General features: G+C 42.6%; 1 protein-coding gene across 3 annotated transcripts in view; it reads left to right on the top strand.

Moving 5' to 3' along the window:
* Positions 1–632: 632 nt before the first annotated feature.
* SQOR (sulfide quinone oxidoreductase) overlaps positions 633–14,603 on the top strand; it is a 22,203-nt gene continuing 8,232 nt past the window's right edge. Inside the window, exons 1-4 of one of the 3 annotated variants that reach the window (XM_067555771.1) lie at positions 633–688; positions 11,937–12,190; positions 12,922–13,092; positions 13,949–14,002. In XM_067555771.1, coding sequence (XP_067411872.1) covers positions 11,957–12,190; positions 12,922–13,092; positions 13,949–14,002 — 459 coding nt within the window. In that variant the 5' untranslated portion in view covers positions 633–688; positions 11,937–11,956. Of the gene's footprint in view, positions 689–3,556; positions 4,292–9,301; positions 12,191–12,921; positions 13,093–13,948; positions 14,003–14,603 lie in introns of those variants that run through there. The other 2 variants (XM_067555769.1, XM_067555770.1) reach the window with 2 other exon arrangements.

The following is a 14,603-nucleotide window of genomic DNA, read 5'->3' as shown; positions in this document are numbered from 1 at the left end:
CCCATTTTTTCCAAACCTCACCAGATTTCTTTATGGAGTGGGGTAATACAAACATTGGGCTAGTCAGTCTCTTTGGGGTGAGGGGTCTGGACTTCCTAGGAAGGCAGAAAAAAGACCATGAACAGACAGTATTAGTGCTCACTTGCAGCTGTCGTCAGGGGACCATCAATCTCTGGGAGGGAGCTATGCAACTGTAGCCAATCAGGTGCTCAGCCAATGTAGCAGTGTGCAAAGGCCAGACATACAGCAGTCCCTCCCTTTCCAGCCTGCCCACTAATCCTGCTGGGATGCTCCAGCTGCCAAGCACTTCTGGCAGCACTGACTTGCTGCTAGAAGAGTTTCCTTTTACTGAGGTAAGAGGTAAGTATTTTCTACATGCTCTTCCTTCTACTGAGATAGAGGTATTTTCTTCATGCTCATTTTACATATGCTGCTCTAAAAACATTGTGATCAATCAGAATAATTAACATACCAATTTAAATGACTTGTTCATTAGGATTATAAAATGACCTGGGAGGAAATCTGTGGGAAAACCCCCACCTCAGTATGGGAAGAAAAAAATTAAAGCACTTAATTCTCAAACTGTCCTTGTATTGGGGAAATGCAATCTTTTCCCAATAGATGCAGTTGAAGATGCACCTTTTCAGACCAGAATGCAGAGAATGACTACCTTCTCAGTGACAAGTGGGTGAGTTATTGGAACAAATTCTGTTGATGAAAGAGACAAGCTTCTGAGCTACACAGAACTCTTCCTCAGGTCTGTGCTATGTAGGGGGGAAATAGCTTATTTTCCCTTGATATCGGGTAGCTGTACTATCAACATGTTAACAAAACTCTGTGTGGCTGATGAGCAGATTTGTAAGTAGCTGATTCCCCTGGTCTGTGTGGGTGTTCAGCACTTCTGAAAATCAGACCACAAATCTCTTTCTGGAATACCTGGGCCTGTCCTACAGTGGTGTTTGAAGTCAATGCTAGTCTTCGTGTTTTTATCTTTTAGGCCAGTAAACTCTTTATTTTATTTGAGTGGGAATATATTTTCTATTTTTGTATCATTTTATTACCTGTTTTGAAGATATACATTCCAGAGAAAAAAGAATAATTTCCGGCCTGAAACTAAACATGAGAAATCTCAATGTATCCAATATGGTAAAGGGACAGGAAGGATTTTGAAACATGAACTATGGAATAGTTACTTAGTGACTCCTAACAAGCTTATATCCAGATCTATCTTGCATGTTTGTAGAGTGCCAATTAGTCATGTCTATGTGCTGTTCACAAGAAGTCTTGTGTTACCAAATAACAAAGACCAGACCAGTATATAAAGTGACCACGTTACATGGAATCAGAATGAGTGAGACTTATAAATGTCAACAGTTATTAAATGTTAATTTTACAGGAATTCAGTGTAATCATTGATATAGAGAAATAATACACTGAAAAATCTAAATATTGTATATAGCTCCTTGCTCTGTAAACTTGCTTTAGATTGCTCTGAATAGAAAATATACTAATCTAAACCAACTTCTCTATTATTCTGTAGTCCAAGAAATGCATTCAGTTACTTCAAGGAACTGTCTCCTTGTCCCTCTTATTACTGATAATAGGAATGAGAATAACATTAATAGTTTTAGCATAATACATACTTATTAATGTGTCTGAGCAGGTACAGGCATCTTACATTTCTAGTATAAGGGAGCAGATGGGTGTATGTGAACATTTCCTGTCTCTTTTTCTCAAGTGTCTGTTAATAAAAATTGTATAATTAGCTAAGGCATAATAGATAAATTCTGTAATAATCATTCATTTTTTTACATATACAGTGATTCCACAGCAAATAGTGAATGGTAGAGGGTGCTTAACTAATTTAAATAAATCTGTCAAATGTTCTTTTTTGAATTTATCACAAGGAGAGCTTGGAAACTTGTGCAGCTAAAAATGTTAATTTTAGACTAACTTAAAAGAGATGGAGGGGAATGCATGGAGATAGAAAACAAAAACTTGAAAGTTTATAACATATGATTCTCAACAAAGTACAAAAGGTTGCACATTCTTTTTTTTTTCTTTTTTTTTGGGGGGGGGAGGAGTATACTTCTGTAACCATTTTATTGATCTTATCAAGAAGACTCATGGCATTGTCTAGAACAAGGTATAATTCAATCTACTACAAAAGGAGCTATTTGTGCTTATTACTTAAAAAAAAAAAAAAAAAGTCCTACAAGAATTTGCTCTGGTTCTAGTAGGTCCCTGAGGGAATGCACACTGACTATTGTGGGATAAGGGTTTGATTATGCAATTCATACACTGTAGTTCTACAGCTTAACAGAACCCCAGAATCTTACAAAAGACCAAAGAAATACATAATATCAAGAAGGATGATCAGTTGCAACTTGATAAGACTAAAGATGTTTCCTGGGGTTTATTTCTTTTTGTTTTTGCTAAAAATATCCCATTTACTAAATTTGTACCATATAAGTTCATAAAGCAGGCAAAATTGCAGCATATCAACCAAAATATTGAGTGTTGCAGCTAGTCACAGACATCCTCTGTACCTGGCAGAGAACATTCATGAGAATAGAGGTCCGCTGTTTTGCTCAACTTTGCAATAATTGACTTGCAGCCATTAGCTGTGACAAGCAATCTGGAGCCTCCTGTCTACAAGTGGAAGTTCAGAATTACCAGAAAGAAGATGCAGCCTGCAAGAAAGAGCTCAGAATAATAACCTGCATGCTACTGGCTGTGCCAAGGGGGTGACAGTCAAAGGGCAATACATTTCTTTGTACCAGATGTAGTTTTGAGATGAAAATGTTTGTTTGTCCTATAGCAAAGGCCGTGTCTAAACCACAGATGATCGGGAAATGTGCCTGGCTTGGCTCCTTTTTAAAATGCCCTGAATTCTGACATTTTCTCACATTCTTGTTCTCCAGTTCTTAATCTAGCCTTCTTCCAGTAGCATGAATAAACTGGACAACCCTATGGCATCTTGCAACTCTGACCAGTTCAGGCCTCCTCAGTGTTATGTTTGCTATCTCCACCCCAGCCATGACTTATCCTCCATCTAGGCTTCAATGCAGCAGTTGAACAGACTCTAGGCAGAGGGCAAAAACCTAGCACTAGGATGGGAGAGCTAAGACAATACTAAGGAGACAGACTGACATAGGTTTAGGGCCTATTGGTTGCTTATTACCCCACCCTTGAACGTTTCTGGCTTCCTTTTGCCCTGACAGTCCAGTGTAAGCTGGTACATTTATTATTATTTCATAATGTCTCCACACTGAAGAGCCACATAGGACAAATGTTTTTTTTTTTTTTTAACGTAGGCATGCCTGAGCACCAAGGGGGTTTCGTTCCGTGGAATGTCAGTTTACAGGAGATGCACCCTCACCTCTGCCAAAGCTTCACAGCACAGTTTTTAAACTTAATAGGCATTCTGGTTAATTACAATGTAAATCTTTACTTCCTTTAGGACTGGGGTTACTTGACACTTCTTTGCCAAGCTTCATTAATGTATTTTTACCAACACCTATTATGGGATGGTTTCAGGCCTAAATGTCGTTTTAAGGAGGAAGTTTGGGATTGGCTGACTGCGGAGAGGACAGCTCCAGAACACACAAGCTCAGCTGCCAGGATAACTAAACCACACACCCTCTGGGCAGAACTTCCAGAGCTGCAATGTTTCACCTTGCCCGGAGAGTCAGCCATGAAGCCGTGCGGGGAAGGAACAGCTCGGGAGAGCAAAACACACCAACATCTCCCACCCGCTGAGCGGTTGTATTTGAGGGAACCGCAAACAGCTGCGGAGGATGTTTCCGCAGGAGGCAGCGGGCACCCGTCCAGCTGCTCCTAGGCTGAGGAAGGCGCCTGCAGCGGTTTGCGCAGCTCTGCACTAGACAACCCCAGCCGCTGCCTGCAGCCCGGCACCGCCACCCAGGGAGAGCGGCTGGTGCTGCCCACGGGCTTGCTGCGGGCTGTGGGGCGCTTGCCCGCTGGCTGCCAATGGCCCGTGGGCCGAGCCAGGTGCCAACGCCGGCTCAGGGGGCCGGGCCTGTTGGACTCCCCTCCCCGCCACCCGGGGCCGGCGTGGCGTGTTGGCAGATGCGCACCCGGCTGTGCGATGTCCCTGCGGGCATCCGGGAACGGGCTCGGCGGCGAAGGCGGCCCTGCCCCTCCCAGCTTCCCGCGGGGCAGCAGCGCCTTTTGCGCAAGAATAAGAAGCGAGCGCCGGCGGCTCCGCAGAAGGAGGCGCAGTCAGACGCTCGGCGGCGCCGCGCAGGGCACCCGGCGCAACAGGCAGGCGAGTATCCGGCGGGGGGTGGAGAGCGGCGTTAGTGCGGCCGGGCAGCGGCTGAGCGGAGCCGGGCTCCGCTGCTGGCCGCGCGCCAGGGGACGGCGCTGTCCGAGGGCGCACCGCTGGCTCAGACCCGCGCCGAGCACCCCCGGGGGGGCATGAAGCGAGGGCTGGGCTGGGCCGGCGGGTAACGTCATTGCACTTGCCCGCACCGCTCTCGCAGCAGGGGGCAAAGGGGACCGAGCAGTCCCGCTCACGCTACCCGGGCGAAGCCTGCCGCCGGGGGGAGGACGCGCTGGCGCGTGGAAGTTTGGCCCGGGCTCCGGCCCCTGCAGCGCTGGCGGGATGAGACGGGTCCCCTCGCTCAGCCCTGCAGCGCCGAACTGGCGGCCTGGCTGCGTGTGGGAGGGGGTCGCTCACTCCGCTGGGCTCCGGTCTCTGCTCTGCTGCCCCCTCGCCTGGCCCAGAGGCAGGGGGCGCTGCGATTGCGACAAGTGCTGCCGGCTCCCCTCCCCCCGCCAGGGGACCAGGCCCGCTCTGTGCCCTGCAGGCTGCAGCTGTGTTAGGAGCAAACCAAGCGCCGGGCAAAGGCCTGACTGCACGGAGGAGACAGACTTTCCCCTTCGCTCGCGGCCATCCGAGGCTCTGGTGCGGCTCGGGCCGTGCCGCGGTTGTGTAGAGACCCCGGCTCAGCAGCAGAGTTCGGCTAACCGCTTTAGAAGCGAATTAGAACCAGTTTGAGCAAGAGGGCGGGCGGCAGGGGTGTGCTGGCCAGAACTGCATTTGCGTCGCCTCCCCCCAACCTCCGCAAAGTCTCCTGGGATCTGTACATTCCAGTGCGGTAACTGCCCGTGCCAGCAATGGGCGGACAGGGAAGGTTGCCAGTTTGGGTTGGACTATTTCATCACATGAGAGCTTGTAATTAAAGATTAATCCTGGGGACCTTGGTGTATGGGCTTATTGGAAAGTTGTGGCTGCGAGATTACACACTTCGTGAATGGCCTGTAACTCCGGAGTTTAAACAACAAAATAAAAAAGCCAGTTATGGGGACGGGGGAAGGAGCTCTGTGATTCATCTTTAACTTTCCCCATGCTGGCTCTTGCAGACTCCCACCACCCAGAAATGTTTACCATGCCATATCCATGACTAGAGCGAGGTACCCCAGTTACAGGAAAAAACTCAGAGAGAGGCAGGTTTTAGTATGCACAAGGTGAGCGAATGTTGATAACAGGAGCGTGCCAAACACAATTCAGTAATCTAATCTGAGTGTACAGTGTAGAATCGGCATTCTGTCCTAACACTGTTAATCAGTGGTCAGCTATTTAGAGAGCACTCATTTCTAGCAGGCTTTCTATTGTTCTGATCTTTTCATTTTGTGTTTGGAGCAAACAGTGCTTCTATTTTTTTTTTTTTTAAACTGACCTTTGGTTGCCCTGCATAAAGTAGTAATTCTGGTGTGTGATCAGCCTGAATTTCCCTGGATTTCACAGGTTGCTTCAGAGTTTGCTATTGGGTCTGTACTTGTGTTTGTTAGCTCTTGTGACAGACGGTGCCCACCCAGTCTGTTGATGTGAATTTTATCCACTGTATAATCTGATGATTTTTAGCCTTTTGTATTCTGTATGTTCTGTTTGTTGCTGGAAGATATTTCTTGGTCCTGAGATAAGATTTCTCTAATGCAGTGTTTCTCAACAACTGCACGGTCCCTGAGATTTCCCTGACCCAGTTTAGCAAGGCAGCAAGCCAGTCCCTGGTATCAAAAAGGTTGAGAAACACTGCTCTAAAGGATCTACTTCTGTTTACATTATACTGAATTACTACCAAATATGTTGTTTGGAGTTGTTAGCTCTTTGGTGCACATGGGTGGGGATGATAACTACTAGATACAGTGTTCAGAAAGCTTATTAAATGGCTGTATATGTCTGCAAGGGGCAGACATAATGTGTTAGCATAAGCTGATATGAGAGTGTAAATGTGTCTCTTGATTCACTGTTATGATCACATTTGTGCCCGTTGCCCCACTTATCTTTGGTAGGCCAGGCTTTTGCCTTGCAAGTTAATGGAAGGCAGCATGGTTAAGGCCCAATCCTGCAAACCTCTGCTCCTGTGAATGTCAGTGGGAATAGTTTTTCTGACTTCAATAAGACTACAATAGTGTAGGGCAGAGGTCCCCAAACTGTGGGTGCACCTCCTAGGGGGGATGCGGAGGAACATTTGGGAGGCAGGGCCTGGGCCAGTCCCCGCAGGGGGTGAAGAGGGAGCCCCATTCAGCCCTGCTGTGCTCTGGCTTCTGATCCAGCCTGCAGCCCCTGGTTGCAATGCCTGACCATGGTCTCGGTGCCCACTTCCCTAGCCCTGGCTGCTGCAACACCCCCCTTCCTCCCCCCTCCCCCAACCTTGGCCCTGCTTCCAGCTGCAGCCCCCAGCCCTGACCATGGCCCCACTCCCAGCCCCAGCAATCATGTGCAATGTTTTGTTTGTTTATATTTTTTCAGTTGGAGAGAATTTTCCTGCTTAATGCTTTTACTCTTTGTTATAGAAAAACTCTCAGAGGTATGTTTGTAGTGTACACAAGATTAATGAATATAATAGGACTGTGCCATTTACAAGGTAGTTATTTGAGCTGAGTGTACAATATAGAGTTGTCAGTTTATCCTAACAAGGAAAGTAAATTTAGTAATAGTGGAAATAGGATATCCCTTCTACTGTCATTGGTAGATTTACAATGGTAACAAACAATGTTAATTTTTCTTACTTCAATCCTTGATGAGTATATCTCCACCTAAACCTCAAATATAGATAAATATAAACACTTGCTTCTGCCTTCCAATTGAGTTTCACCACATGGGCTTGAACAGGTTTGATCTATCTGCTAGAGAAGGCTGTGGTACAAATGCTTCTCAGCCTATTATACTGGTGGGGACTGGATGGGGGAAAGATGTATGTTGTTGTAAAGGGGGCAGGTAATGAGCTAGGCGGGAGAAGAGGAAAAAAAAGTGAGGTAAGGAGCTGTGCCTTCTGAACAGCCATTTATAATAACTAATGATTGTAGTTCTAATTTTGACGTGTCCCCTCCAGCTGGATTATAGTGATAAATATGGGTCTAGTCCTGCACTAGCTGAAATCCAATGGGAGGAAAACTGGACTCCGATGTGATAAGTGGTGACTTTTATTTGAAAACATTTATTCTGCTCTTTAAATTTATTTTAGTGAAATCTGCAAATGTAGTTCCATAGAGTTAATTTCTATGTGCCTGTAACCAAGGGAAAAGGAAAGAGAGATCTCCTGGTGCATATTCTTCAGAGAATGGAAGTATCTTAGATCAAGAGCATGTGACACTTTATGGCCTGTACCTTGCCAATAAAACTGTCAGTGCTCAATAAATAACTTCAGTCAAAAGTTTATTTCTCCTGCTTGCTGGGAAGTCTGTGTTTTAGGGAAAGACTGTAGCATTAGTCTCCAAAGTGAACCTAAGGTTTGCAGGATAAAGCGATACATAGTTAATATTCTCATTTTGACAATGTTTTCCACTGAAGAGGAGCAGGATTTTAATGTGCATAGAATAGTTATAGATTCCCTACAATAGTCCCTGTAATTATTTAGTATTTTACTGTCATGCTTCCATTAGGAGGGAGGCAAGATGAAGATAATCCAAGATTTTATTAGGCTTAGCGAAAACTTGGAAGGTTGTGTTACAAGCGCTGGCATGGATACAGTATTCATATGAGAATACAATGAATGCTGGATGCTGTTCAGACAGTATACATGATTGTAAAGTCTTCCAGGCCAAGCAGCATTGAAAAACGATCACCTGGAGCCATTTGGCCTATGTGGGAAAACTTAGGGGCGGGGCAGGAGGTTTGTCTCAGTTCAGTTCCTAAAGGAAAAGTACCACATCAGAGACAGCTGGCAGTATGGGTCTTGCTGGGAGTCTCAGCATAGATTAGGAATTGACTGAGCGTAGGTTCATTCAGTGTCAGTCACTAAAGGTGGCTTCTTCAGGTCAGGGTTGGGACACGGGTAGTTAGTGCCTGGTGGGAAGTTTGCACTGACACTCTCAGTGCAGGAACAGAAGGCTTCAGTCTCCAGAGCTTTCAGGCCAACACTTCCACAACATGAAATTCACCAAAAGTGTAAAGAGAATTTTTATTTTTAAAAATCAAATCTTTGAAAAATTCAACCTGCTGTATAAGATTAAGCCAGGGAAAGGGCTGTGTTATGTTCCAGAAAGGTGATCAGGAAGGGAAATTCCAAGATGGTGTGTAATAGATTGAACAGACAAAAGATGGCTCAATTTGAATGCCTTCTCTGTTGTGTGGCATGCTGTAGCTTTAGGAAGGCCCATCCAGTAACAAACCCCCCTTTCCTCCATGGTACTTCTAAAGTCTGTAGATTTCACAACAAAGAGTGACTTTTTCAATGACCAATAGGGTCCAGTTCTCACAGTCATTACCTTATTTTCCCAATAACTAACATCATGAATATTAACCATAGACAGATTTCCCGTTTCTGCTCCTCTCAAGACCTGAAAACTCATTGCCATTCAATTATTCATACTGTTTTAGCCCACCTACAGGGCTTTCAGACATTAACTTTTTATGGAAATTCAGCATACCCACTGACCATTATGGTCTTCTGGTGGTCAGTGCATTCCAAAAGCCTGTAGCTGTTTAAATGGAAACAAGACCTTTGTGTCTGCACTATCAATCACATGAACTAGCTTCTTGAAGACTCATCCCTCTTGGTTAATTTTGTATAATAAAATTGGGACACACAACAAAACGATCAAGGGGAAATATATTTATTATGGCACATCAGCAGCATAATTAAAAAAATCTCAAAAACAGTAAATGTGTGTTAAAGTCTGTAGAAAAAATTTCCCAGGAGCACATGCCAATGCTGTTTAAACATTTTTATGTTCGTATAGCTATAGTAGGATTTACCTAAAATGGAGTTTTAGTGTACAACTCAGATTGTGACCCAGGTTTTGTAATGGTTTTAAATGTGCTGTATTTGAGTAGCTGCCAAAGAACATGACAGCAAAATGACAAACCACAGAAGAGGGGAGGAGAGACATTTTAAAACTTTACTAAAAACATTGTTAAAATCTTTTTTCTTAGTGACAGCAACTTTAAAACTGGAAGCATAAAACAATTAGTTGTTCGTTGGTTTTGTTAAGGTGCAGAAATAGACTGGTTTGATCTAAAATTGAGTTTGAAATTAACTTTAAAATATTTTAGATACTGCATTATTGAAGGTGCAGTTTAAATTTAGGTGGGATGCATAAAGCATAGCTGTCTTGATATGTTGTGCAAAGCTATTTTAAAGTAAAATATTTTGTATACATTAGCTTATTTCAAATGATGATTTTAAAAGACACTAGTTAAAGGACATATTAATATTCGCTAAAGTATAGCTCAGTAGGTTTTAAGTAGTCTGACTATTGTTGCTTTAGTTTTATCTATCTTTTGTGTTCTGCAATTCCTCTTTCATTGTTTATGCCAGCTAATGCATAAATGCAGTTTATGCAGCCTAATATTATGGATGATGTGTTATTAGCCAGGGTCTATCTTTCTGCAATACTTTGTGAAATTCTTTCACATTCATTTATTCATGTACTAAAATTTTTTTACACTCTCGATCACAAACAGCAGTAATGGATTTGTACATGGTAATATACAGTACACACCTATGAAATTCTCTTGTATTAACAGTCCCTATAACAATATAAAAATGTTAATATTACATTTTTAATCTAGTAGGACATGTGACTAAAGGTAAAACACATTTTGGTTTTTTAGAGCTACGAAATTATTTATTTATTTATTTATTTTTTTGGTAGAGATTTGTTTCTCTTTTTAAACTCCATTAGCCAAATAGAGGATAACACTATCATTGCATAGCACCTTACAGAAATTGGTCTTTGCCCTGATGAAATAGTAGCTGTGGGTTTGCAATATATTTTTGTACAAGGATCTTTACAAATGTAGAGACCCTAAATATGCTCAGTTCATGACATTCTGGAAAGTCTGTCCCTGTTAAACATATTGTATCATGAAGTTACAGAACTCAGACTTCTCCTGTAATCTGCCTTGGTGATTTGGAGAGAATGGGAACTGCCATTTCCTGTTAACTTTCATTTTTTTTAAGGCTTAACAATTTGTCCCCCTTGCTTGGGTAGTTTGTCTACCTTTTAAAATTGCTATTTGTACTAGGCCCACAGGAAAGAGTCCTGTAAAGTGAAAGTAGGGTTTTTTTTTATTCCAGTGAGCCTCTCGCCTTCTGGGGCCTGAAACCTTTCTGCAAACTAGACTCCTAAAATATACCGCCCATTAGTAACTGTGTAGCCCCTCAAACTTCCAAATTGAGATCTATGGTACTTAACAAAATTATATCTCAGATTTCCAGTTTATCCACAGGGAAACATCACTTTCCTTCAAAGAAGTAGGATATTTTTCAAGGGCAAATAAATCAGTGGTTCTCTGTTTGCTAACTATTAACTCATGGTGTTATCTCATGCAAACTATGACTGGATCAGTATTGCCAATTCCAAGCATTTAAAAATCATGAGATATTAACCCAACACTCATTATATTTTTTTTTTTTCTATTTGCTTTCTGGGTTTTGAGCCTTTAGGGTTAGTATTTTCAAGCTTTTCTCTGCAAATGTGAGGCCCAGAAACATACTTCTCCTACTCCCCCTCTTTTATAAAATGAATGCTGAGATTTTCATCTAATGACATGACTTCAGGAGCTGGGAATATAGTTTAAAAACAAAAACAAATATTGTGAGTCTTGATAAAATTGTAAGAATTGGCAACAACTGTATGGTAACAGTATGGCTTTATAGGAAACAGTTTGCTATCTCATATGCAATGATTAAACTATTGAAAAGGTTTAAAAAAAAAAAAAAAAGTATCCCCCATCTGTGTTTAGTAGATCCAAAATATCAAAGGGTGTCATACTTCTAAGAGAAAAAGATTCTCATAGTTTGGCTTTTTTGTCTGTCATGTATGTTGATATTGATAACTGCAATAAAAGATCAGCTAAATCTTGGTAATACTTTGTAACTTGCTGTGTCTTTAAACTGGAACTCTGTATTTATGATTCTGATTCACTTTTGTTTTAGTCCTTTAAGGAGTGTTACCAGACACAAAGTTCAAACCCATGCCCATATCTCAATAATTTGCTGACCTACATGCTAAAAAGTGATTGTAGACAAGGAACTGGATCTTTTTAAAATACATAATTGGTTTAGGGTCTTAAAACAGTTAAGGGCCACTGAATTCCCTCTGCTTCCTTAGTTGTCAAGACCCAAGCTGAGGGTCCTTCATTTCTCCTGCAAGAGTTGATAACAACACATCCCCCAAAGCAGCAGAAAAGCGGATGTTTCTGCTGTAATGGTTTGCAAAGCCTGAGCAGGGTCTTGGCACGTAAGAAAAAAATAAAAGGCTTGTGTGTTATTTTGGTTATTAAAATATTCATTCCGTGAGTGCCTCGCCCATGCTCTGGGTGGTGCTTATAATAAAACAACACAGTCAATTACCGTGAACTCTAGAATCCATTACCTACCAACCAACCATTATTCATTCTCTCAGCACCTGCAGTCCCTCCTTTCCATTCATTCTGACCGATGCCTTTCCTTATCTAGTAGAGTCACACTGACTGAAGATGTCAAACATGGGCGTGGTGTCCACCTGCGTCTGTGTCCGTTCTTTTGTGCACCTGCTTAGGCCAGGAGTGCAGAAAATGGGCTATTTCCAACTGCACACTGCAGCCAGATGTGCTGCGAAGGATTACTATGAAGTGCTGGTACTCGGTGGTGGCTGCGGTGGAATCACCATGAGCGCTCGGATGAAGCGGAAAGTGGGAGCTGGAAATGTGGCTGTTGTTGAACCTCATGAGGTAAAAAGAGAATGCGGTACTAGCTTTTAGTTGAGAGGCTGGTTTGTGTTTGTTCGTGCACCTTCCCTCCTTTATGCAATTTAGAATTAAAACCCACTCTGTTTTCCCAGCAGGATAATACCATGTAATACACCCTAAATAACTGCCTTTATCTATGGCGTGTGTGATGAGTTACAAAGTACATATCTGTCTATACCGCTTGCATTAGGAACAAAATGTGATGTGTTCTGGTGGAGGTTCAAACAATCCGATACATTGTTACTTCAGAGAGGAAGCCCGAGGTCTCACATGTAGAGTGACAGATAACAAGTGTGAAAAATCGGGGGGGAATAGGTAGCCTATGTAAGACACAGCCCCCAATATCGGGATGGTCCTGATATAATCGGGACATCTGCTTACACTACTCACACCCCTGGGGCTAGGTTGTGCAACCAATACATTGGTGAACAACTTCTCAACTGTGCCCTCAAGTTTCTGACCTTTGTGATGTGACTGAAGAGTTTATCTTCTGCGAAGTATCTTTGTGGGGTCCAGGGCTACATGCCTAATGCACTGCATCACAACCAGCTCTCCTCTGCTCCAAAGGCAGTCAATACCTCTAGCACTATAGGGGATCATCAGAGGAACTTTATCCTACTTTCCCTCTTCCTAGGCTTCAGTGAGTGTCTCTGCAGTACTGTCAGCTGTTTAAATGGAGGCTGGCTCATGGAGACATGAGTTCTTTCTTTCAGAAACATTACTATCAACCCCTCTGGACACTGGTTGGTGCTGGTGCAAAACAGCTGGCAAAGTCTGAACGTTCGACAGCCAGTGTGATTCCTTCAGGTGTAAAATGGATCAAGTCCAAAGTTAAAGAGTTGGATCCAGACAACAACTGCATCCGTTTAGAGGACGACAAAAAGGTAACAGTGACGATGATGGATATTGGTGAGCCTTACCATAGTGTCAGAAAAACTTACTTCTGCTTTCCCTCTGTAGTCTGCTCCTATAAATGAATTTCCCATCTTGTACAGGTACTATGACAATGACATGATGCACTATCCAGTTCATTAAAACAAGTCCAGAAAACGTGCTGAGAATACGTTATGTTGATTGTATGGTAACAATTGCTTCTCTCTCTGCTTTAAAAAAACAAACAAAAAAAAAAAAACTCTCCAGATCAAGAGATGCTTTTCCCTGCAGGTGGCACATACCAGCATGTTTTCAAACTTGTTTTAGTGAATTGGATAATGCAAAATATGGAATAATTACATTGTTGAACAATAGTGTAAATGTTTTGGATGTTTAGTGTATTTTCAATGATGCATTTTTAAATCACTCATATGGCTTATAATACAAGGCTTGGCTTGTGTTCTATACCTTATCTTATCTCACAGTTAGACCCTGTCTACACTTACCTCTGAGATTCGGCAGCAGTCGACGGGAGTTACGCAAGCTACGCAAAACACTTGCATAACTCCCGTTGACTTCTCTGCTTCTCTTCTGCGCGCCGTCTTCACTGCACTGCGCCCATCGACGCAGCAGTACGCCGCTTGTGAAGGTGGTCTTAGTATGTCGATTTCTGGATCAACTGAGTGGGTCTTCACTGACCGCTCAGTCGATTCGGAGAAATGGATCTGACGGTGGCGACTTTGCCGCCGTCAGTTTAGTTGCAGCCTTAGTGTTCATTATTAATTGTCAGATTTTTAAATTAACCTTGTGAGGTAAAGTTACAGATATCTAAAATTACATCTGTTGTGTTTTTTCTTTATGCTATAGATATCTTACAAATATTTGATAATTGCCCTGGGGCTGCAGCTGCATTATGAAAAGGTATTTACTTTTAAACCAAATACAGTTTTACGGGTGTTAATTACCTAGACATTACACTGTATACTTTTGTAATCCTCTAAATGTAGTGGCTTTTCAATTTTCAATACAGTATATTAAGTGTGCCTAATAGTTCTCTCAGTAATAACTGTCTTTAATGAATATTTGATGTCTCATTCTATCTATAGATACTCGAAATTGCACTGGCTAGTATGCACTTCAGTTTGGGGCCATTCTCAAACCATTCAACATAAATGACCTCTCTCTAATCACATAACAAAACTGTAATCTTATTGATCCATTGTGCCCTTCAACAGGGATCAGATGCATGTATTGCACACACAAATAATTGTAGAATCATAAAAATGTAGGACTGAAAGGGACTTCAAGAGGTCCAATGATTTAATGGAGAAAATGAGGCTTGATTCACTACATAGCTTTCACCAGCAGGCCCCTACTGACAGAAATTCTGCCTGGAGGAGATTTGAAAGTGGTGCAGCTGCCTGTAACCCTGATCAACCAGGGCCAGGCATGGAAGATTGGCAAGGACATCCAAGAGAGACATTGATTCATTGCATCTTGGGAGCAGTATATGCTGATTGGC

The sequence above is a fragment of the Emydura macquarii genome, unplaced genomic scaffold (genome assembly GCF_026122565.2).
Source record: "Emydura macquarii macquarii isolate MOO-44397 ecotype Brisbane River unplaced genomic scaffold, CSIRO-AGI_Emac_v2 contig_1644, whole genome shotgun sequence".
Lineage (NCBI taxonomy): Eukaryota > Metazoa > Chordata > Testudines > Chelidae > Emydura > Emydura macquarii.
This window is presented reverse-complemented; position numbering and strand designations above follow the sequence as displayed.